Source organism: Macrobrachium rosenbergii, chromosome 4 (genome assembly GCF_040412425.1).
Source record: "Macrobrachium rosenbergii isolate ZJJX-2024 chromosome 4, ASM4041242v1, whole genome shotgun sequence".
Lineage (NCBI taxonomy): Eukaryota > Metazoa > Arthropoda > Malacostraca > Decapoda > Palaemonidae > Macrobrachium > Macrobrachium rosenbergii.
Window position 1 is genome coordinate 51,504,825 of NC_089744.1, and position 24,771 is coordinate 51,529,595.

Consider the following 24,771-nt stretch of genomic DNA (forward strand, 5'->3'; position numbering starts at 1 on the left):
CTAAACAGCATCGTACACTGCTTTTCAGAACAAACAAAATGTGTAATTTTTCATAAAGAAGTAGCGTTTTTTAAGACATTTTTCAGCAACAACGGTTACACAGTGTATTGTACAGGAGAGTAACGAACCTTCTTGGTGATATCGTACATCTTAATATAAACAAAAGATCAAGTAATATATTTTAGATAGATCTTCTCAAGTATCAAATAAAACAACAATTTAATGGAAGGAATCAAACCAAAAAAGGTTCAAAACATACTTCTTTTTTTAATAATTTTAGAATTGGTAATTTATTCAAGGTCAGGTAGTCACTGACTAGGGAACTATGTTCAGTTATGATAGGCCAATTTATGTCCGAAGTGTAATTAAGAATGTGTGGGTAGTTCAGCGAAACTGTGGTCTACCAGGGCTTTTGAACACAGGCATAAGCTAAGAACCTTTTGTTACTTCTAGTTAAGCCACATCAGTCCTCCATACGAGAACGTGGGCACGGCTTTTGTAATAGTAAGTATTCTGATTTTGTAATTTTGTAATACTGTATTGACAGAGTGGAAGGTATAAGGCAAGAAATGGTAGTTATAAGCGGAATAAGAAAACTATGCATAGGAACGGCATCACCGTTTTAGCAAATAACATATTGGATGATTAAAAGGAAAGAAGAGGAAAGATCGAAGGGATTTAAAAATGAACTGGTAAAAATGGGCACTTGATTCATTACTGATGATGCCTTGATGGTAGTAGAAAGTATAGAGGAGTCCAAACCCCAATACACCCATTTTAAAGAGAGCGGCGAAAATGTGTGAATCAGAAATAAGTAAAAAAAAATTAATATTTCAACATACAGTAAGAAAGATCAACCAGTACACACAGAAGAGATCTGAGTAGTGGAAATATGGCTTATTTATCATTAGAATAGACAGTCAGAGGAATATACTTAAAACGCAAAAAAAAGGCTTGAAAAGTCCCCCCCCCAAAAAAAAAACTGTAAACTTCGAGTGCTCAGTCGCAGAAAAAACTGCAGTTCCTTTCATTTTGTATGGAATTAATACAATAAATTTGACAGAACTGGAAACTGAAAAGTTGCAAAGGACTGAAAACTTGGTAGCCTATACGGAAAAATATTAGGTGCCACGAAAAGTAGAGTAAGTTTCACATTAAGAGGAGAGATGGGAGCATTTTCTATGAAGCTAGTGGTAGTAAGTGGAAAACTGCATCACATAAACATACCTTATATGGAAAAAAGGACACTTAAAATGAAAATCCTGGATATAACAGAAAAAGAAAGGAAACGGGTAGAAACCATATGCATATACAAGAGATAAACCTGATACAAAACCAGCCTAGGAAGTGACAAAAATAGAAATAAAATCCAAAAGTAGACAACGGGATGTTGATACGTGGAAAGATGAGTTATGAAAGAAAGCGAGTTCATAAGAAAAAAAAATGGAGAAGAGAAATTTAAGTTCACATATACGACAACACTTGTGCATCAGTGACTATTTCCACAGCGAGAACCAGTTCATTGAAAAATCGTAACCAGATAGGATATGCAAAAGCACATGTCAACTGCAGTGTTTGTGAATATTTATAAAATGGCTCAATTTTTTTAATGAGTGCTAGGGGAATGGAGTGAAGTGGATGAATTTACAATGACTATGTGAAGAAGATACAAGTGGAATTTTTTTATTCAGAAAAAGTAATAATGAAATTAAAAAAAACATTTCTTACATCATATGTGGAGAAAAAGACAAAAGACAATAAAAGAAGGGAATAATTATCCAAAATCTAGAAAAACGCCATACGAACAATTGAGGCGCCGTTGTAAAGGCATCGACTTAATTCTTGAACCTGAACTTGAACATGTTGCTTTTGGTGCTTAAGAAGTGAAGCTTTTCACGCAATTATTTACAATTAATATAGATAACTGTAAGTTGCTGAGACAGCATTTAGTTGTTCTACATTGTAAGCCAGGAATAGCTATTTCTGAAGCCTAATTATTCCTCGTTAAAAGATTTTTCTAGTTTTTGAAATGTCCGAATTTGACATTTAGCCCAGGTCTAGGCTAGGCTATTTAGGCCTACCTCTGAAATTGATGGTCATCCCGTTATAACCACAGAAAAAACAACATTCCGCATTCTCGTTAACCTACTGTAGATACCGTTAGTATGTAGTATAAGTGTAATACAGGCTCCTATGGGTAGATCTAAGTAGTAGATCCGCGGCGGCGATTTCCATAAAAGTGTAGAAAAAAACAGTTTCCAAGGTAGAAACAGGCTTGGAGCTAATAATGTAGTTCAAAGTACTACCTCCGCGCCTGTTTTTACCTTGGAAACTGGTTTTTTCTACATTTTTAGGGCTTCTGTTTGTTGTCGGCCAACTGTTATTTGCCCCCCCTAACTTTACTCAACAGTAAAGGGGGACTGGGATTTCGAGGTTTTGGATGGGGGAGAACACAGAAATGGAGTGTACATGTTTACGTTGGGAAGGCTCCCTGTGGAGGGGAAAAACGAGAGGAGTGTCCCTTCGCTGTGTTTAGTACTGGCCTGGGGGGTGGTACCCATATGTTAACAGGTTATTGCACTTGCTGGACGGGATATGAACCGTTCCAAACAGACGTACCCGTGCTCTGTCTTGTGAAGATCGCGTATGGAAACCCCTTGTTGGATGGTCTTGATGGGTTAATTACATTCGTGTAACAAAAATTGAAGGTAAATCCGTAATTAGCAACCAAAAAACCGTAGAAAAAGTCAAGTTAGAAGGAAATTGCTGCCGTGGAGCTACTTCTTAGATCTAACGCTAATACTTAGAAATACTGATCAATTTTAGGTTAGGCTGATTTCCAAACTTACCTTCATTAAGTGAGGCTAAGCTAGCTTAATGCTCAGAGTCCCACCCTGCTTAATTTCAGGCCCTGATCGAAGAACAACCCCTCTTCTATCCAAACCGGCACCAGGTGTGCTGTAAATCTTAAACAATAGCCTATTTGCTTGCTTGGTGCCCTTTGTGTCTCCCCACCCCACCCCCAAACTTACCTAGACCCCAAAACTTAAGCCTAGTTCTCACTGCGGTCCCATTTTCTGCTTAAGACCTACTGCTAGGTTTGTGTATACAGGCAGTCCTCGGTTAACGGCGGGCTCGGTTAACAGCGATCCGGTTTTATGGCGCTTGTCTAGTGACGAAAATCGGCAATTTTCGGCGCCGAAAATTGCCGATTTCCACTTATCGGCACCGATAATTGGGTATTGTCACCGATACATACCTAACAGAGGTGCCGATAACCGAAAATCGGCGCTTTTCAGCTCCGATAACCCCCGAAAATCACCGAAATCGGTTACCATCACACCCTCAGAAACGGAACCACGTCAATAACCAGGGACTGCCTGTAATGAGTTGGGCAAAGCAACCTGTTAAATTTGTCAAAATCACACCAGAAACGGTATTTCTAAGTATTAGCTCCTCAAGGATTGTATGGAACAGTTCCGCGAATACAAGAGAAATTAGGGAGCCATATGTTTAAGAAGGGATTAGCTAAGGAAATCTATTATAAAAGGAACCATAGTAACTTAATGTACCCTAACGTAACCTAACCTAGCAGGCTGTGTTACTTAGCCTGGTGGCTCCTCCCCCCCAGACCCCCAGTGAAGGAAACTCTACTTTCTACCAAAAGTTCCCCTATAACACTGCACATGCGCAACAGCAAAAATATAATCATTTTTGAGGTTAATTGCAGGTTAGCCTAATTACGGTCAAGTGATAAAAAATAAAAGTAAATTCGTGATAAGCAACCAAAATACTGTAGAAAAGGTCAATTTTCAAGATAATACTTGATGCAGAGCTAATCCTTAGTTCCCACAAGAACTATCATAGAAACTCTGTATATACATACTGCATTTTAAATCTCTTACTTAACCTATTGAGTAATCTTGGTTTTAAGGACCTGCACACATCCAGATGCTTACAATAGTTTTTTATAATGAAATTAATAAAAATCAAATTTTTCATTGGAAATCACCTCTAAAGAAGGCCAGGTTGAGTGTTTTCAGAGCTTGTACACATCTGTATATAAAGTTTTTAGTTTTGTCTAAATGCACTAGACAAGGCTAATTTGTTCCGACATGATATACAAACCATCGGTCCTTTACATTAGGAATTACTTGCGGCGAAGCTGGACACGGCCATTAAACTCTTGAGCAAGATGGTTAGGCAGTGACTGCCATCAGGTAGGTGGAATACCTGCCTGCCTGGATGTAAACATTCCAGTTTGCTTTCAGCCATCATGCGTTGCAGTGTTTTTGGATCTCTTTGCCTGACTGTCGTTAAGCTCTTTATTATCCTGGTGGGATCTTACTGTATTTTTGTGTATATATTACATTTGTTTGCTATTTATTAATATAAATCCACGATTTGTGATAGCCTTGCATAAGCCATCATTCCCCTGTGTCTGTGTCGGGTTTGACGGCCAAGGGCGTATTTAGAGGGGCATAACCAAGTGGTAATGCTTCTCTTTCAGTAGCCCTTTATTTAGATACTGAAGGCGTTCCCCTTTACATTCGGAGACGTTAGATTGGGAAGTAATATCTGCTCTCCCCTACATTGATCGGGACATAAAAAGTTCGCTTCCTTTCTTGTGCTTACTCCCTCCGTGTACAAGGGCATGACTACTTCCTTTCTACTTGTGCCAAGTGTTGTTTTCGCTGCCTGCACTATGGAGAGTCGTGGGGGGTGGGAGGCTGCGGGCGTCGTTGGTAAGTTTCACTCCCACGGAGCCCTTGGTGGCCTCCCCTCCTTCCTTCTCTCTCCCTGTAGGCTCTTCCTTATCTCCTTCGGGAGAGATCTCTCTCCTTCGCCCTCTTCGCTCGCTTGTCGGGCAAAGACTGCGAGGGGCGGGGGTGCGCGGGTGGTCGGGCAGCCTCTTCTAAGGGGCCTCCTCTTGTTACGTAGGGCAGTTCCCCTCGGAGCGAGAGGAGTCTCCCCCTCTACTAATCTTCTTTGCTTTTTCTCTCAGGTTGACAGTGAGCATCATTGGCACAGCAGTAGTTGGCTGGATATCTCAGTTGGGATATCTTTGCATGAAGGAGTCCTGATGTTCATACAGTGTTGCTTCGGGATCGACCACATTACCTGGTTGGAAATGGCATAGTTCCATGTCGGGATCGTTCTGACTTCCCACCGATCTGGATCGATTGCTATTATTGCTGGCCTTCATGTATTCTGTGGCACTGCCTCTGGCGTGTGTGTGGTCCGTCTGCTCCTGCTGTTTCCTGTGTTATGCTCCTGTTGACCAAGCGACAATCTCTGGGCAGCTCTTCCTGGTCTTCTGCTGCAGCTGTCCTTATCGTTCCTGCTGCTGCTTGTTACGTTCATGTGACATTCCTGGCCGTTGCTGTAGCTCCTGCCTTCTGAACCGCTTCCGTAGCTCCTGCATCGGCTGTTTTGATCATGCCTGCTGCTTCTCCTGGTGGTGGTGTCCTGGGCCGCTTCCGTTGTGATCCTGCCTTGCTGCCTCGGAGGTTACGATGTTTCATGTCCACCATCCTGTAGAAGATGTCAGAGTGAAGTTGAAGGAAGTTGCCCTGTGGAAGTAGCCGCCATCTTCTTCAACTTATCTTCCATTTCGTCTTCTGCTGCCTCTTCCCTTCCTCTCCTGAGGTTCGAAGGGGCTTCCCAGGAACCGGATAGACCTCCGTCGGCCGAAGGAGAGGAAGGCTGCTTCTTCTTCCCCCTTCTGTGAGAAATATAGTAACACAGAATGTGAATTAATAGCAGTAGTATTTGAATCTGAAAAATTAGTAAACATTGTAATATACAGACCCCCGAATACTAAAGAGTTTGACATAATAATTGACAAATTGGATGATATATGTAGAAATCACAAAGACTGGACTATACTCCTATCCGGAGACTTTAACTTTCCTTTCGTAGAATGGAAACAACGAATAGGAGACTGCAGTTGTATTTATACATATAAAAAGGAGAGTAACAGTAGCGCAGAAGATAAGAGGCAATTTGAAAAGCTATTAGAAATGCTACTAGAACATAACATTCAGCAAATAAATCACCCACTAACAAGAAAGGATAATATTTTAGACCCAGTATTTGTGAACGAGGTGAACTATGTTAAAGAAATAATTGTGCATAATGAGTATTTCGGACCATAATGTCATAGAATTAACTGTCCGTTCCAAAGCCCATGAAAACAGAGATAAGCAAGAGAAGAAAAAATGGGAAGGATATGGAAAATATAATTTCTATAGTAAAAATATAAATTGGTAAAAAATAAATGAAGAATTAAACAAAGACTGGGAAAACATATTTGTAAGTGATAATATACAGGTAAATACTGATATGTTATATAAAATATTAGAGGAAATAGTGGAAAAATATATACCGAAGAAGAAAAGTAAACATCATTCACGCATACCAAGAGACAGAAGGATCTTGTTCCAGAAAATCATAAAGTGGAAAAAAGGTCTTGCAAAAGAAAAGAATGCATGGAAAGTGATGGAGCTAAAAAGTAAGATAGAAAATGCAGAACAAATGATTATACAGTCAAAAGAAAGAGAAAATCAGGACCTAGAAGAAAGGATCCTACAAAATATCAAGCAAAACCCCAACATTTTTTACTTATATGCAAAAAAGATGAATAAAATAAGAGTAGAAATAGGCCCCTAAGAATTGAAGGGCGATTAACAAATGAAAAAAAGCAAATATGTAACATATTAGCAGAAAGATATGAGTGAATTTACACCTAGAATTGATAATGAAGATAATGATACAGAAATAAGAGATGAAAATAGTGAATATTTATCGGACATAGTTATTACTGAAGCCGATATTGTGCAGGCTATTAATGAGATTAAAAATGGATCAGCAGCATGACCAGATGGTGTACCTGCCATTTTGTTAAAGAAAGTGGTTCATTCAATCACAAAGCCGCTCGCAATATTATTAAGACAAAGTATAGATACAGGCAAGATTTATGATGAGCATAAATTAGTATATAATACCCCAACTTTCAAAGGTGGATCAAGACTAGAGGCAAGTAATTATAGGCCTGTGAGTCTGACATCTCATATTATGGAAGTTTATGAAAGGGTAATGAAAAAATATATAATGAAACATTTAATGAAAAATAGTTTGTTTAATATAGGACAACATGGTTTTGTACCCGGAAGAAGTACACAAACTCAACTGTTAGTCCACCATGAAAGCATATATAAAAATATGATAAACGAAAAAGATACAGATGTGGTTTACCTAGACTTTGCAAAAGCTTTTGACAAGGTAGACCGTAATATATTAGCGAAAAAAATTGGAAAACATAACATTGTGGATAAAGTAGGAAGATGGATAAAAGAATTTTTGCAAAACAGAACACAGATAGTGATGGCTAACGACGAGAAATCGGATGAAGCTACGGTAATATCCGGTGTGCCACAAGGTATGGTGTTAGCTGCATTGCTGTTTGTGATTATGATTGCAGACATAGACAGTAATGTTAAGGACTCAGTAGTGAGAAGTTTCGCCGATGACACAAGAATAAGTAGAGAGATTACTTGTGATGAAGATAGGAACTTGCTACAAAGAGACCTAAACAATATATATAAATGGGCAGAGGTAAATAGGATGGTATTTAACTCTGATAAATTTGAATCAATAAACTATGGTGATAAAGAAGGAATGCTATATGCATATAAAGGACCTAATAATTAGACAATCACAAATAAGGAAGCAGTTAAAGACCTTGGTGTGATGTTGAATAGGAATATGTTATGCAGTGATCAAATAGCAGTACTATTGGCAAAATGCAAAGCAAAAATGAGAATGGTGTTCCGACATTTCAAAACAAGAAAAGCCGAACACACGATTATGCTTTATAAAACGTACGTACGTAGTCCATTTGAATATTGCAATATCATATGGTACCCACACTACCAAAAGGATATTGCACCAATAGAGAGTGTACAAAGGTCCTTTACAGCTAGAATAGAAGAAGTTAAGGACCTTGACTACTGGGAAAGACTACAATTCTTAAATTTATATAGTCTTGAAAGGAGAAGAGAACGCTACATGATCATCCAGGCATGGAAACAGATAGAAGGAATTACTGAAAACATCATGGAGCTAAAAATATCAGAAAGAGCAAGCATAGGTAGATTAATAGTGCCCAAAACTATACCAGGGAAACTAAGAGCAAGCAAAGGTAGATTAATAGTGCCCAAAACTATACCAGGAAAACTAAGGAAAGCACACAGGACATTAATACACCATGCACCAGCATCGATAATGCAGCGTCTATTCAATGCGCTACCAGGTCATCTGAGGAACATACCAGGAGTGAGCGTAGATGTGTTTAAGAATAAGCTCGACAAATATATAAGATGCATCCCAGACCATCCAAGATTGGAAGATGCAAAATATACCGGAAGATGCATTAGCATTTCTCTGGTAGATATCAGAGGTGCCTCACACTGAGGGACCTGGGGCAACCCGAACGAACGGTAAGGTCTGTAAGGTAAGGATGTCCTTGGACATCTAGGGCCCGCCTCCTTCTGAGGAGGAGGCAGTGGGTCTCTCATTGGCTTGTCCCGCCCTTCGGGTTAGAGAACTGAATCGCATACCCCTGGGTTTTGTGTTTTGGGAGCCGTGGGTGTACAGACCTTTTTTGCACTCCCATTCCTAGTCCTAGAGGTTATGCCTCTAAGACAGGTGCTGCTTTGGGAACTCATTCACAAGCCTCTCCGAGTGCTTGAGATTCTGTGGAATATCGAGTATCCTGGTCTGGTCTGGAAAGTACTCTCCCTGCCCGGTTCAGGAGCATTGCGAGAGAAAGGGCCGAGGCACCCAGGTGTCACAGCTCTTCCTGCTAGCACTACAAGCCCTCCCCGAGTGCTTACCAGTGCTCGGTCGGGTTCCCACCCTGGTGTCTCGATCCTATCAGTTCGAACACCAGAAGAAGCAGGGAAAAGATTCCCCTCGGGAGTCCTGCAGGACTTCTAAGGGACTGACTCTCTTCTGAGAGACATGCTTCTCTTATTGACTCTTCCCACCCTAAGGCGGGAACTGATTCACATTTTCCTCTGGGGTCTAGCGTTTCGGGGGCCACGAGAGCACGGCCTCAAGAGGCCGCCCCCTCGTTGCCAGTCTTAGAAGTCTGCATCTAAGACTGGTTCTATGCCTGGCTCTTTTTGATTTCTTAGGAAACCAAAAGCAGCCTCTCCCAATTTTTGGGAGTCTCATAGGTCACTCGAATTCTATGAATCACAAGCGCTCTCCTGGTGAGAGGCACAGGACGAGAGACAGGTGTCTTGATACTGCCCGCCAGCTGCTTCGGTTGCTTGACTGGGTTTCATCCTCTTGTCTTGAACCTTAGAGTTTGAGCATGATAGCAGACACAGAACTCCCCTTTAAACCTTCTTCTCGAGGGGCCTCGGCCTCGAAGGAGCTTAGAGTTGGGAAATTAGCACTAGCTCATGGCAGACGAGTTCTACCCTGTCCAGTTCTGATTGCGTTCATGCGCTCAGCTCGGCTCACTCGCCCTGCCCAGCCCCTGGTTGCGTTCGTGAGACTGGCTCGGCTCCGCTTGACCCATCTGCCTTCCAGTCCACCTCATACCACCCAGTCTGGATCGCGTTCGCTTGATCGACTCGGCTCAGCCCTGCTCGGTTTTTCTGAATAGGGTTCTCGGAACTGTTCAAGTGAACTTTCTGCTCTTCCCAGAAAAGTGCTTTGCTATGGCACAAGCTTTCTTCTTCCCCCGCATGGCAATAATCTTCTTCAGTTGATTATTGCTCATGGTCCGCCTCTCCTGCTGGTCTTACTGGCAGGACAAGTAGGGGTACTGTTTCTCTTCACCTGTTCTCTTTTCCTCTCGGTTGTTCCAAGAAGCATGAGATGGACAGAGGGAGCTCCGACAAATTTGTCTTTGGAGTTTGGCTGCCTGGCATGCTTTGGGTGTCGGTCCCCCGATTGTCTTGTAGTACATCCAGGTAGCTGAGGAGGGTTTCTTGGGATCTCTCAAGGTCTCCCTCCAAGGAGAGAGGTACAGGAATTTCACGCTTCAGAAGCAGCGAGGGTCTTCCTCTTCAAGTTGCAATCGCCCTCGTTTCTCAGAGAACTTTGCGCTGGAGGATCCCTGGGACAGGACCAGTGCTCCCCCAATGAATAACCTTCAACACTTGCAACCCTTGCAGTTCCTGAAGGGGCCGAGAGTTTGGGGGGCCACCTCGGTCCTTGCTTGCGAGAGCATTCTCGACCAGATGAATACTTTCCTTCAGACAAGGAGTTCATTCAGGTCGAGACACCAAGCTCCTTCCCTGCCTTAACAGAGTACGAATTCTTCTAGCCTTGGAGGGTCTTACTGACTGCAGGTTGTTCTGACTCTGCTTCACCAGGACTGGGTTCTCTCTCTCTGCTTCTCCTTGCCATGAAAGGTATTCTCTTCTGCAGTGAGAGGTGGCGATCTTGGAGGGCACCTGCTGGTTTCCTCCAGGCAGTCTCCTGATGGATCCACGATCCTTCACCTTTAGGCTTTCTCTCCTCAGATACAACCATTCCTGGAAAGAACCCTGCCTTCTGGAGACTGGACCTGTCCGGGGTTGGGTCTTCCTATACTAGATGGCAATCTGTGGGCAATTCTGGAGCTAAGAAGGACTTTGTTCTAATTCGGATCTCCAGTTTCGTAAGTCCTGAGTTGGCTCGACCCTTAGGATGGAACCTTTACTTGGCTCTGCTTTTCTGCGATCCAACGGAAGAAATATGGCTCCAAAACGGCAGAATAATCAAAATTAGGAGGTTTTTTTTATGAAAAACTCAATAAAAATGCAGTTTACATCATTTTCAATATACCCAAAGCATTAAAAGTAAGGTTTTCTTAGGATTTTTGACGATTTTCGCTGATTTTTCGGTTTACAACGATTTTCGCTGATTTTTTGGTTTACGACAATTTTCGGTTTATGATGCGGCGTAAAAACGGAACCCCCGTCGTAAACCAGGGACTGCCTGATCTATTTCCCTTGGGTCTCAGCAATGCTTTTCATCAAACTTCCATCCCACTTCCTCTCCTGTGCTCCCAATTCGGGAAATGCCAGCCTGGTTAGAGCTAATCGTCTTTGTATCCTGTCATCTTGCAGAAGCTTCCCCATGGTGGAGAATGGAGGTCTGCTTCCATTCCTCCATTCTTCTTTCCTCTTCAAAGTATGAGGAAGGAGTTAGGCTAATGCTTGATTGAAGGAACCTTTGAATATGCTTGCATATTCCCCTCACATCATGTGTCTACTTACGGATTCACCGATCGAGGAATAGGTGTACACCTGTAAGACTTTATCTTGAAGGTGTGTGACTGAGACAATTAGTACCTTCTCGTCAACATCCTGGACTTTAGGCAGCTTTTTGGCCTTCCGAGAATTCAGGATGAGTTTTGCGACAGTGTTTACATTGAACAACAAAACCACAGTAGTGGGCATTTGTCAACAAACAAGAGGGAATCGTCTCGAGTGTTCTATAGCGCACTTGATAGCTCAGTTGGCCAGATATATTCCTGGTTGGGATGTATTTGTAGGCGAGCTTGGCCTCTGGTTTGAGTGATTGGGACGGAACGTGCTGCTCACTCTTTTCCTCACGAAGATTCACGAAATGACTGCTCGACTGAGAAATCCCTACCATCTTTCTGTGGCCTCCCTGCACAACAAAAGTTGGTAGTTTTCTCGCTCCTTCATACCAGACCCAGGGGTTGCTAAGGTGAGGCATGCTGTCTTTTTGGGAAAAATCAATATGTACGTTTTTCCTTCCATATTTGTCTGTTTCACTAGGGGTTCACAAGTATTGCTCACCCCGAGTTACAGACAAACGCTGGAAGACTTCGTCTGTCGCCCGACCTGATAGCTCTGCTTCCAAGGCATTGAGAAGAATTCTGCCTGACCCAACCTCCTGTAGCAGCTACGCAAGAAGCAGTTCTTCAGGCAGTGCATCCCTGTGTGTTCAGGACTGGGAGACCTTCCAGCTTTCCTTACAAGCATAGGCTTTTTCGCCAAGCAGCAACATATATAGCTGGATATCTCTTGAAGTCCTCTGCAACACTGTCCCAGGTATTGGATCTGTCTTTGTTGGGTGGTGTCATTGACGGAACTTCTTCTCAGGTCAGAGTCGCTCTACAAGTCTGGACTTCCTCGTCTTCTCCACCGAGAGTTGCTTCTCTCCCTTTCATTTGTGAATAACGTAGGCTCTTGTGACCTGGTCTTCTATCTCAAGTATCCTTCTTCTTCTCAGTCGAGATTTAGGTAAGGATGAGAAGCTTCATTGGTCTTGCTGTCCTAGGGAACTGTTCCCTGGGTGGCATGTGGCTCTTCTTTAGGGTTCCTTTCCCTTGCTCTGCACGCTCCCTTAGAGAGTCATCGGATAGAAATGTGCCTCATTAGGACCATCTCTCATCTTGCTCTGGCCATGGCACAGAAGATGGAAGAACAGGTAAAGGGGATCAATACCTCGACTCCTCTTGGGTGTTGTAAGTGGACTCCGAAACCATCAGCATCTGTTGTCGGGTTTGATTCCTTCTTGTTCCCCTCCTCCTTGGACTTTGTATCGATGATCCAGATCAGTCGTTGCTTTGTCCTATTAGGGAGCTGTGGTACTTTCCAAAAAGGCTTGACATTCCTAAACTGGATGTCGTTGACATTTTCGCTAGTACTATCTCACCCAAGGAAGAAGTGTCTAAGGACACATCTTTCTCCTGGCTTTGTGAAGCAATTGAAGGAGATACTCAGCAGCTGGCAACAATGATAATGGTACTTTCTACCCTAGAGCTCAAGAAGTCAATGGCTTGGTCCATCCCTCGCATTCTGAAAGTTTCTGTCGGTCTGGAAGCAAGGTGTGGTCTCAGAGACTACGCTTTTGTCTTCCTGTGGTCTTGCCCACAGGCCCTTGGAACCTCTTTTCCTTGGCTCTGTGGTGGCTGCTCAACAAGTTGTGTTTTCTTACTTGGCTCCTTCAAGAGGAATAGTAGCATCTCGTATAAGGTGTTGGTTCTGGAAATGAGAAGGATACTGAGAGTGACTGCCCTCTCCTCCTCCTCCTTCCCAGTCCTCCTGCTTCTCCTTCTTCAGGATGAGAGTAGGACTCAAACCAATACGTGCTGGATCTGGTGTTTGATGGGGTAAGACTACCCATTGAGCACCCATTCTATTTTTCTTCTAGAATCATAGAAGCAGTTCTGCTCCTTCCTCTAGCAAGGGGAGGAAGGAGAGACTGGCAGTACGGGAACCCTATCTCGGTTTTCCTTACTGTCTCCAATTCTTAGATTCTTCCTAGCTCTTTCATATGAGTTGCGTTTTCTCACTCTTGTGAAAAGGTCCAGTATCTGACATTTGATCTTGCAGTTCCTACACTCCGATCAGTATGTCAGAGGCATGGTACTCCTCCTCGCTCTTTCGACCAGGAGTAGCCCAGGTGTGCAGAACTCCAGTCAGTTCAAGAGACTCACTTAGATTCCTCCCTCCAACTAGTGAGTCTTCTTAGTATAAAGGACTGATGGTTTGTATATCGTGTCAGAACAAATCACAGTTTTTTAAAGTAAATTGTATTTTTCCTAACCATACAAACCTGAGGTCCTTTACAGTACATTTTATGCCCGCCTCATTCCACCCCTCAATCTGAACCTGGACCGAAAGGCAAACTGGAATGCTTACATCCAGGCAGGCAGGTATTCCTGCCTACCTGGCAGTAGTTACTGCCTAACCACCTGCTCAAGAGTTTAATGGCTGTGTCCAGCTTTGCCGTAAGTAATTCCTAATGTAAAGGACCTCAGGTTTGTATAGTTGGGAAAAATACAATTTACTTTAAAAAATTGTGATTTTACTGCCATTTAAGGGGATTCTATTCTCAGAGCTGCTGAAGGATTTTTACACTGAGGATTTATGGTCTGTCATTAAGCTGTTGTTGATAATGACAGTGTCATCGTCTTAGAGTTCAAGTAAGATTTATCAAGTAAGTTGCTTGAATAGATTGCCCAAGTTAAAGACTTAGCTTTAGAGAATTTAGAGAATAGGTACTGTAAAAGTGAAGGCTGGGATATGGAGAAAAATGTTTAGTTAAACATAAGAAGAAATTGAGTCAAATGAAGGAGAAAGTAAGAATACTAATGGCATTGCAGATAAGGCAAGGGTAATTGAGGATCTTTTACCAGTTAACCTTCCTACATCCTCTATCCTCCTTGATCCTGTTCTGAAGATTTCTTAATAGGTAAGTTATGGGTGATTTGGCTGTTAAGAGATGAAATATAAGCTATCACTAGCCCTCCATCCATATCTGTGTGGTATTGAGCTGGATGAATTTTGCTAAGTTTTATTGAAGTGTGAATTTTCATAAAAAATTTTTTCAGTATTTACCAAACAAACATTTACAAACCCCCCCCCCCACCTCCACAATCTAGTGGGCATAAAAAAAGACTCTTAAACGGGAAACAGGAAGCTCTCTTGAGCTTTCTTGCAAGTGAAAAGATAGAAAATAGACAGCCTGCCAACCCAACCAGGTATAACTGTGAAATTATTTCTTTGCTGTGTCTGTAAGGTTATAGCTTGATGAATGTGTAAGTATTGAAAAATTGTGTTATGAAATTTTTGTATTAAATAAATCTTTAATACACCTCAAAGACTGCCTTATGTAAACATGGTTAGTCACTTAGGTTGTACATTTAGTGAAGAAGTGCCTTGATCACGGTTAAGTAAAACTTGCTACTTGCAGTTGGTGTAGAGGGGAGGCTTCTCATAAAATTTAGTCATTCCCCTTGAAGGAAATGTTTGACATACTTTCTTAAATATTATGGCTTTTTCATGGAGTGTATTCTATTTGTAAACATAGTTGCAATACATATATTCACTATTGCAATTTTTCTTTATTACTTTTCAGTGATTTTGGGTGGTAATAACTTACTATTGTCCAAATTGATTAAACTTTTAGGATGATTTAGAGTTCGTCTGATGTACCTGATTGAGTTCAACAATAGCTGTTTGGTCTTTACTTTTTTGTCTATGATTGGTACATGTAAGTTGAAGAACCTAAAATAAAAGATGAAAATTTATCTAAGCTGGTCATTTATGTTAATGCATTGAATATGAGCATTTGTGAATGCGGATAGAAATGTGTCAGTATAAATGAACAAGATAGTTAAAATTAATGAAGTGGGATATAGAAATATATGTTACTAAGCTTCAAAGGGTAGCTTTGTAAACCATAAGATTATGTAGAACTTTGTTTTTTCACTAACAATGTTATTTTTACAGTAACATGCAGTTTTCAAGGTAAAATTGTTCTCTTCAAACCTGACCATACACATTGTATTTGTATTTCATCAAGAAATACACATTCCATTCATTTATCTCTATACAGCAGTTGATTGTAGGACAATCCATTGAAGTTTTAAAGTTAGTGGAAATGTATAGGCTTGTATTGTAGTCAAGTTATATTATTTTATTTGTATTTTAAGAATTAAAATTATATTCAGCACTAACACATCCTCTATAGAAAATTTATTAATAGGTTATCTTTTATTACAGCTCATCCCCTGTAGTACTGATTTTACATCAAAATGAAGCCGTCAAGACTGTTTGTTGGTGGACTTGGTGATGGGGTTGACAAGGATATGTTAATATCCAAACTGTCACCATATGGCTCTATTGTAGATGCTGAGGTGAAAGAAAAGACAGATGCTGATGGGAATGTGACGCAGAGATTTGCCTATGTCAACATTGAAGCATCCCAAGAGCAATTGGAACAATGTGAGTACAGTTTTCTGTGTACAGTACAGGTAATTGTATTTTGTTCCGACACGATATACAAACCGTCAGTCCTTTACATTAGGAATTACTTTCAGCGTAGGCTGGAAACGGCCATTAAACTCTGGCATATCTGTGGTCCATCTGCTCCTGCTGTTTCCTGTGTTATGCTCCTGTTAACTCGACGATTTTAGAGGGGTTTTAAATATTCGCGGATTTTAGCTATTCACGGGGGGGTTGCGGTACGCATCCCCCGCCAATACGAGGGATTTACTGTATTACCCTAGCCTGCGTAAATGCTTGTGGTAGATGATCAGTTTATGTATATTACAATGATAATATAACCTGATGATAATACAGTATAAATGGTTTCAGTAAGTTTGAAGCCCTTAGAAAGCTTATCTAATCTGTCTGTTAACTAAGAGTAGCAAGTAAGACTAATTTGAGAGGAAGAGGCTGCTTCTCAAAATTGAATGCTTCAGTTTAACCAGTTTAAGGCTTGGTTAAAAGATGCATCATTAAGTTGAGGAAGAATATCTTTGTCATGTTCTTCCAACATGAAAGGGATGCCCCCAAATTGTTGCCAAGATGTAGTCTCCTCTTTGCTGCAGAAGTTTTTGAAGTCTTAAGTATGAGGAGGTTTACCAGTTTGATAGAAGGAAGGTGAGTGATATGTCTTGCAGGAGGATGAGGGCTAATCAAATCCTTGTTCTAAGGTAGGAGACAGAGTTAGCTTAAGCAGAGTTAAGCTGGGTAAACTAGGAAATGTCTGTATACTGAGGGGCTCCCTACCAGTAAATACATCCCTTAATACTGAAAGAATGTTATCTTCTTGGTAGCAGTTTAATGAGCATTCTCCAGAACTTCCCATGTATTTAATTTGTATTAAAGATTTACTTAATTTGTATTAAAGATTTTTTAGATATTTTGCTGTTTACATTAATATTATTTGAAAATTATTAAATGATATTTTATCTAATGTATTTAGTCATGAAAATAAAATGAAAATACAGTACATTGTAATTGTGGTGGTGTCAAGGTGTCAACTAAGTTCTCTGTGTGGAAGTAGTCCAACCACACTTGCCATACAGACTGGTAGTGTCAGATAGATGAAGGCCATAGTTTGTGCATTAGGTACTTGGCAGCATTTAGTGAATAATCTTCATGGTAGACTAACTTTAAGAAATCCACACGTAAAGGTCATGGCACAGAATGGAGATGATGATATGCAAGAGCATTATTTTTTCATAGCCTACATAGAGCAGTGATTCACAGTTCTAGATTCTCAGGTCCATCCACAAGGGTTTGTTCTTAAATGAGGGGTGAAATTGGACCTAGAAAAGGGGAAAATATTTGACAGGTGGGTATAGTGATTGCAGAGGAAACTGATTAAAAGTGAAATGTAGAAAGCAGTGCAGTTGGTGAATAAAGGATCACTGTAAATTAACTGGCGATGCCCCTGCATTAGATGCAATAGGAGGTTTCACAAGTTTTTATCATACCAGTTAGTAAAGCATAGGTAAAATAAAATTTTTGTTTTTTTATATAACAACAAATATTTTGAAGAAAACATGTTTTTATGTACTATGTAACAAAAGTTATTTTAGATCTACAGAGTAATTACATATTTTGATTACTTTTTTTTGCAGGTATAATGATCCTGAATGGGAGTGTTTGGCAGGGTTCCAGTCTACGAGTTGAAGTTGCCAAGGAGAGTTTTTTAGACAGACTGAAAAGAGAACGAGCTGAAAGGCAGGGGCACAAGCATATTTCTCAGAATTTCTCTCACTATGACAGTGTTCAGAAATCTGAAAGGCATCATGGAAATAAAATGGAAACTAGCAAAAAAGAGTATAAAGTATTTCCCAATGAAAAAAGGAAACAAAGAAACTTTGAAATGGATCCAAGTAACGTATATGAAAACTTTAATATGTCCAAAAATGATGAAAATGATGATGAGCTGTCACATGCAAAGCGCAAAGCCCCTAGAAAAACGAAAAACAATAAAGAAGAGGAAATGATGGCTAGCTTTAAGACATTTAGTTCTGTTTGGGCTGACTCTGATGAAGATGAGGGGTGTGTGATAAGTAATAAGGAGAGGAGACAGTTAGAAGAGGCATTAAGCAAGAAAAAAGATGATATTGTTGATGATAAGGTAAAGATGTATTGATTACTATGTGCATGATATTGTCTAACAGGAATAGTGTAGTAGTAGTCTGACCATAGGATTGTATTGCAACTCCGTTTTCTTCCCAGTGCTCTTAGTGATGACTCTATGGATATACAGTATTCCTAAATTAAGAAGTGAAAATTGAAATAGCTCAAAGTATTGATATTGACCAGTGGCAGGGAAAGGCCAAAGATAATACAGTATCTGAAAAATAAAAGGCATCCATATAATTATAATAATTATTACCTGTATTATAAATTAATTAAATGGAATGTACTGTCTAACTGCTAGTCTCTTGTAGTTCTTGCATGAGGGAATTGTTCTTGAATGCAAACTGAAAACTGAAAAAGGTAAAGTATAACAAGTTATACTTCTAAGTAAGAAGAGACTAAGGGGAATTGATGAAAAGGAAAAGGAAAGGAAGCAATGCAGCTGTTGCAACAATCATGGAAACTATAGAGAACTTTTAATATTGAGCACTTTAACATTAGCTTTGTAAGACACTTGGTAAGTGATCTCTTCTTATGGGGACATATTTATCTAGGAAAACTATTTAAGAATTCATTTATATATAGTACTGTACTGTATTGAGCTAATTGTAGTTTTTTCTAGCATTTAATATAAGTACTGTAATTTTCTCTTAATTACAGAGTGAGACACTAGATAGTGATGGTACGGAAGTATTTGAAGATGCACCTAGTGAACAGGAAGGAGAAGCAGAAAAAGGTGCAAAATCCAAAGATAAGAGGCAGAATTGGGGTTTACCTAAAGTGGTGAGGTAGATTGGCCCAAAATTTTTTGTCTGTTTTTCAATCTGAGAAGATAAATCTCAAGTGTAACAGCATTAGCATGCATCATTCCATTATTTCTTATTGTCTTGAGATCCCTCAAATGGTCTGTGTTCCAGCTTCGCTGAAAGTAAATCCCATTTGTAAAGACCTCAGGTATGTATGTTAAGAAAAATACAGATTACTTTAAAAGTTTGTCCTTTTGCAAGCAGAAGGGTGGTTGTTTCATAGCTGGAGAATTTATCTCCATTAGATTGTGGCCCTTCTTGTTGCTGCTGAGATTGGTAAAGTAATTTTCCTAGCTTTTTTATGGAAATCATCCCTAAATATATAATATTTTTACGAATAGAACTTACCTGGCAGTTATATATATATAGCTTAATCCCTGTCGAACCGGCAGATTTTTCAAAACTCGTGGCAACCGCCGAATGGTAGGTGTCCGATTAGGTGGTTAACAACCCTTACAGGGTGGTAGTTGGAATCATTCCCGTTTTCAGTTCCTCAGATCATCTCTGCCGGTTGGACTGACAACATCGTTGCTGGTCCACCGTCGGGTTTTTCGCTCACTTCCCTAGGTCGCTGTGTTTGGACTTTTAATTGGTGACGTATATTGACCTTTGGATTGGCAGTCGCTTTTGTGGCTTGTTTTGGTTTATTCTTTTGATTGTTCTTGGATAAGATGTCTGATTCTAAGTATTTTCGAGTGTGTGTGAATGAAGAATGCAAGGTGAGGTTACTGAAAGCTTCGGTGGACCCTCACACTGTTTGTTTAGGGTGCAGGGGTTTTGAGTGTGCCTTGGATAAAAGATGTAAAGAATGCGAGGGTTTGGATGAAAAGAAATGGATGGAAATGAATTAGAAATGGATAAGTTAAGGAGGGCTTCTAAATCTAAATCTAGGTCTGTGAGAAGGTAAGAGTGCAAGTGAAGTTAGTGATAGTGTTTGTGCAAGTGCAGTGGAGGTGGCGACTGATCGACCCTGTCATACCCCTAGATCTAGACCTCTACCAAGCTCCCAGGACCAAGGGAGAAGGTACGTCGACGATCGTAAGGGGGTGAGAGGGACGTATCCTCGGTCAGCCGTCGCCTCAAGCAGTCCTGTTGCTCTTTCCCAGGCTGCTTATGACCGCCACAGAAAAGGCGTGTCGGAAGTGATTGCGTCTTCTCCTAGCCCCTCTCCAAGACGTAGATGGCAGTATGAGGATTCGAGGCCGACCAAAAGAAGATGGTCGCAGCAAGAGGATCAACCTCGTACTCGCTCTCCCCTTTCGGGTGCATGGAGTAGCCCAGAATCTTTTGCTTCCGACGACAACCGGAACGTCTCTCCAGCGAAAAGGTCAAGACCTTTATCGGAATGTTCTCCACTAGTTGTATGGAGGAAGGAGAGATCTCCTCTTCCTTCAGCTTCCAGAGAAGTCTCGAGAGAACCGTCTCCTTCTCCCAGCTTGGCTCGACAACCTTCTCCTCGAACCTCAAGATGCAGCGGCTGCTGCAAAATCCTTTATGACCGTCATGCAAGGCCAATTAGCTTCACTTGTACAGGCCTTTAGCCGCCCTCCCCCAGTCGGTCAGGCGTAAAGACTCCAAGTTGCCAGTGAAGAGATCTAGAAGGGAGACGCCTGCTGAGGTTTCTTCTAGGAGTAAGAGAGAACTGGATTCCTCTCCCTTTCGAGTCCACAAGTGGCGCAGTTCTAGCTTGGGACAAAAGAGTCTTCTCTTTTTCGCCCAAGCAAAAGCCTCAGGGTTCTCCTGAGGCTCGACTCCTCTCCTCCACGCTATATGCGACAGGAATTTTCTTCCTCTCGCCGGGAGCATTCTTCCTTTGTTCGACAAGATGACGACTTGGTTCTCCAGGAAGGAAAGAACGCAGTGAATTCTTCGACGCCAGGACGCATCCACCTCTCTGACGTCAGGACGCATCCAATTCTCGGCACCAGGACGTATCCAACGCTTGACGCCAGGACGCATCCAATTCTCGGCGCCAGGACGTATCCAACGCTCGACGCCAGGACGCTTCCAGCTCTCGATACCAGGACGCATCCAGCTCTCGACATCAGGACGCATCTAGTGCGGTTTGTCAGGACGCAACCAGCTCTCGGCGCCAGGACGCATTCGACGATCGTACGTCCTCCCCGGGCGCAATACAGCAAGAAGAGAAAGAGACGGAGTTGGGAGGAATGCATGACTTGGAAGACGTTTCAGAGGATGAAGATAAACCTTCTAATGCGGCGGATGATTATAAGGTTCTTTCTCGCTCTCTCCTGGAGCTGTATGGGGAGGAGTTTAAACCTGCTGCTCCTCGTTCTCCTCAGTCCCAGTTCAACAGGAAGAAATCGAGGAAGCAGTCAGCCTTTATTAAAATGAAACTTTCCATTTCTGCAAAGAAGGCTCTGACCAGGATTGATAACTGGCTTAAGGAGCGTAGGCAAGCAGCAAAGTCCACCTTCTCGTTCCCACCAGCTAGGCTTGCTTCGAAGGCTGGCATGTGGTATAAGACTGGAGAAGCTCTTGGCCTGGGAGTCCCTGCCTCCTCCCAAGGGGACTTCTCTGGCATAGTAGACTCTTCTAGGAGACATGCCCTTAACGCAGCCAAGGTGATGTGGTCGATGATGGAACTAGACCATCTCATTAAAGGAATTTTTAGGTCTTTTGAAGTGTTTAGTTTTTTTAGACTGGGCTCTTGGAATTCTATCCAAGAGAACAGAAACCATTCAGGCAACAGGAATTGAAGACCTTTCTAGTATTATGGCCTGTATGGATAAGGCTCTGAGGGATGGAGCAAATGAGATGGCTTCACTTTTTACTGCAGGTATTTTAAAGAAGAGGGCTTTGTTATGCTCCTTCACGACCAAATCTACTGCAGTCGTTCAGAAGGCAGAGCTCCTATATGCCCCCCTCTCGGAGGATTTATTTCCGGAGTCCCTGGTCAGGGATATTTCTCAGACTCTGGCTCATAAGGCTACTCAAGATCTGCTTACTCGCTCGGCTAGGAGGTTTCCTCTGGCAATTCCTTCAGCTGCTAAGAAGGAGGAGAAGAAGGTTCAGCAGCCCTTTCGGGGCAGAGTTCCTTCTAGAACTGAATTCAGAGGAAGAAGACAAGAAACAGGGGGTAGAGCGAACAGAAGGACGTTTAGAACACGCTCTAGGAATTGAGAAACAAGTCCTCCAGACAGCAGCAGGAGCAAGGCTGTCACACTTTTGGCAGGCCTGGGAAGCAAGAGGGGCAGACACCTGGTCCCTCTCAGTCATCAAGGAAGGGTACAAGATTCCCTTTACGGGAAAACCGCCACTTTCAACAACGCCACGAGCCCTAGTGGCTCAGTACTCGAACGCTATGAAACAAGGGGCACTCCTGAATCTAGTAGACCAGATGTTGGAGAAAGGAACGATAGAACCAGTTTTGGAACTAGGATCCCCAGGGTTCTACAATCATCTGTTTTTAGTGCCCAAGAGCTCGGGTGGATGGAGACCGGTCCTGGATGTCAGCACATTGAACGGATTTGTGGAAAAGACCAAGTTTACCATGGAGACGACTCAGTCTGTGCTGGCAGCAGTCCGCCCAGGGGACTGGATGGTATCCCTGGACCTGCAGGACGCTTACTTTCATATCCCCATCCACCCGACTTCAGGGAAGTTTTAAAGGTTTGTAATCCAGGACAAATGCTTCCAGTTCAAAGCTCTTTGTTTCGGCCTCAGCACAGCCCCTCAAGTGTTCACCAGAGTAATGTCAAATGTGGCGGGATGGCTTCATCAAGAGGGGATAAGAGTATCCCTGTACCTAGACGACTGGCTGATAAGGTCTCAGTCGAAGAACAGGTGTCTGGAGGACTTACGCAAGACGTTTCTGATGGCCCAGGATCTGGGTCTCATCATCAACAAGGAGAAGTCCCAGACCGAACCGAGTCAGACGATTCTTTATTTGGGAATAGTTCTGGACTCAGCTCGTTTTCGGGCTTCTCCCTCACAAGAAAGGCAGACCAAGTGCCTTGAGAAGGTTCGGTATTTCCTAGGGAGACAGAAGTGCTCGGCAAGGGAGTGGATGAGTTTGCTGGGCACCCTCTCCTCGCTCGAGAAATTTGTCTCTCTGGGAAGGTTGCATCTCAGACCTCTGCAACACTTCCTTTCAAGAATCTGGGACAGGAAGAATCAGGAGGACTCATTTTCCTTCCACATTCCAGCAGAGATCAGGAAGCATCTGAGTTGGTGGCTGGATCCGTTGATCTTAGGGGAAGGAATTTCCCTATGCAGAAAGAACCCACGGAGTGGAGCTGTTGACAAGATTCGTGCAGGGGCAGAAGAATGTAAGAGCAGACATGCTCAGCAGAAAAGGGCAAGTTCTGCCCATGGAATGGACCCTCAATCTTCAAATTTGCCAGAAACTGTGGAGGTTATGGGGGAGGCCTTCAATAGATCTCTTCGCCTCCAGCCAGAACAAGAGAATCCCCAATTACTGCTCTCTAGTCCCGGACAGAGAAGCAATAGCAGTAAACGCCTTCTTGATGGACTGGACAGGGATAGACACTTTTGCGTTCCCTCCGTTCAAGATTATCAATCTAGTCGTCAAGAAATTCGCCCTCCTCGATTCAGGGAGAATGACCCTGATAGCCCCCTTTTGGCCAGCAAGAGAATGGTTCACAGAGGTGCTGGAGATGTTAGTGGACTTTCCAAGATGTCTTCCTCCAAGTCCAAGGCTTCTCAGACAGCCCCACTTCAAGAGGTATCATCAAAACCCCCTCGCTCTTCAACTGACTGCATTCAGACTATCGAGAAGCTTGTCAGAGCGAGAGGATTTTCAGCACAAGCTGCGAGAGCTATCGCCAGAGCGAGGAGGGTCTCTTCACTGAGAGTTTACCAATCAAAGTGGGAAACCTTTAGATCTTGGTGTAAGCAGCATAAGGTTTCCTCAACCACTACCTCTGTGAGCCAGATAGCTGATTTTCTCTTGTCCCTCAGGCAAGATTCTAAGCTGGCCGTATCCACCATAAAAGGATACAGAAGTTTGCTGTCTACGGTCTTTAGGCACAGAGGCGTAGATTTGTCTCAAGATAGAGACTTGAAAGATCTTTTAAAGTCTTTCGAAACGACTAAGCAGACTTTGAGACCCCCGTCCTGGAATTTGGATGTGGTTTTGAAGTTCTTGTGCAGCAGGAAGTTCGAACCCATCTCGCAAGCAACCCTGAGAGACGTAACGAAGAAAACTCTTTTCCTGTTGGCTCTTGCTACAGCAAAAAGGGTCAGCGAGATTCAGGCGATACAGAAGCAAGTAGGCTTCAATCGTAATGGAGCAATTTGTGCATTAAGGCTGACTTCCTTGCTAAGAATGAGAACCCCTTCCAAACCCTGGCGGGGGACGTTTGAGGTTCCTAACCTCACTGATTTAGTGGGCCAAGAGGAGGAGAGACTCCTCTGTCCAGTTAGAGCCCTCAAAGCATATATTTCTAGGACAAAGGACTTAAGAGGTTCTTCCAGTTCCTTGTGGTGTTCAGTGAAGGATCCAAAAAGCCCCTCTCGAAGAATGCGTTATCATTCTTTTTTGGGAGACAATAAGAGAAGCTCACCTTTTATGTAAAGAGGAGACCTTTGGTTTGTTGAAGGTGAAGGCTCACGAAATAAGAGCCATTGCAACTTCTCTGGCATATAGGAAGAATGTCAGTTAAGCAAATAATGGATGCCACTTTTTGGAGAAGCGACTCTGTTTTCGCTTCTCATTACCTCAGAGAGGTAAGAGTCGATTATGAGAAATGTTACACCTTGGGCCCATATGTAGCTACAGCTTCGGTATTGGGTAAAGGAGTTACTGCCTCCCCTCAACCTTAACTTTTGTTTGGGATACCTGTAATTGGGTTGGTGTTTTATGGTTGTCTGAGGAAGCTTCCTTGTGGGAACAGCAACCTCAGTCTAACTAGATAGGTGTATATCTAGTCTGCAAGGTTAGGTGGTTAGATTGAGTAAGGTTACAGGTAATAAAAGGGGGAATAGGAAGTACAGAAGTCTAGTCACGTTGTTGGTCTCACCCCGTTTGACAGACTCGATTGAGTTGTTTCAGC

The 24,771-nt window shown here is 42.3% G+C and overlaps 1 protein-coding gene across 2 annotated transcripts in view; it reads left to right on the top strand.

The window, feature by feature from the left end:
• Positions 1 to 389: 389 nt before the first annotated feature.
• Positions 390 to 24,771, top strand: part of LOC136834445 (probable RNA-binding protein CG14230) — a 127,062-nt gene continuing 102,680 nt past the window's right edge. Inside the window, exons 1-4 of one of the 2 annotated variants that reach the window (XM_067097057.1) lie at positions 390 to 504; positions 15,549 to 15,770; positions 17,417 to 17,922; positions 18,588 to 18,715. In XM_067097057.1, the coding sequence (XP_066953158.1) occupies positions 15,581 to 15,770; positions 17,417 to 17,922; positions 18,588 to 18,715 (824 nt within the window). In that variant the 5' untranslated portion in view covers positions 390 to 504; positions 15,549 to 15,580. Of the gene's footprint in view, positions 505 to 1,787; positions 1,927 to 15,548; positions 15,771 to 17,416; positions 17,923 to 18,587; positions 18,716 to 24,771 lie in introns of those variants that run through there. The other variant, XM_067097050.1, reaches the window with a different exon arrangement.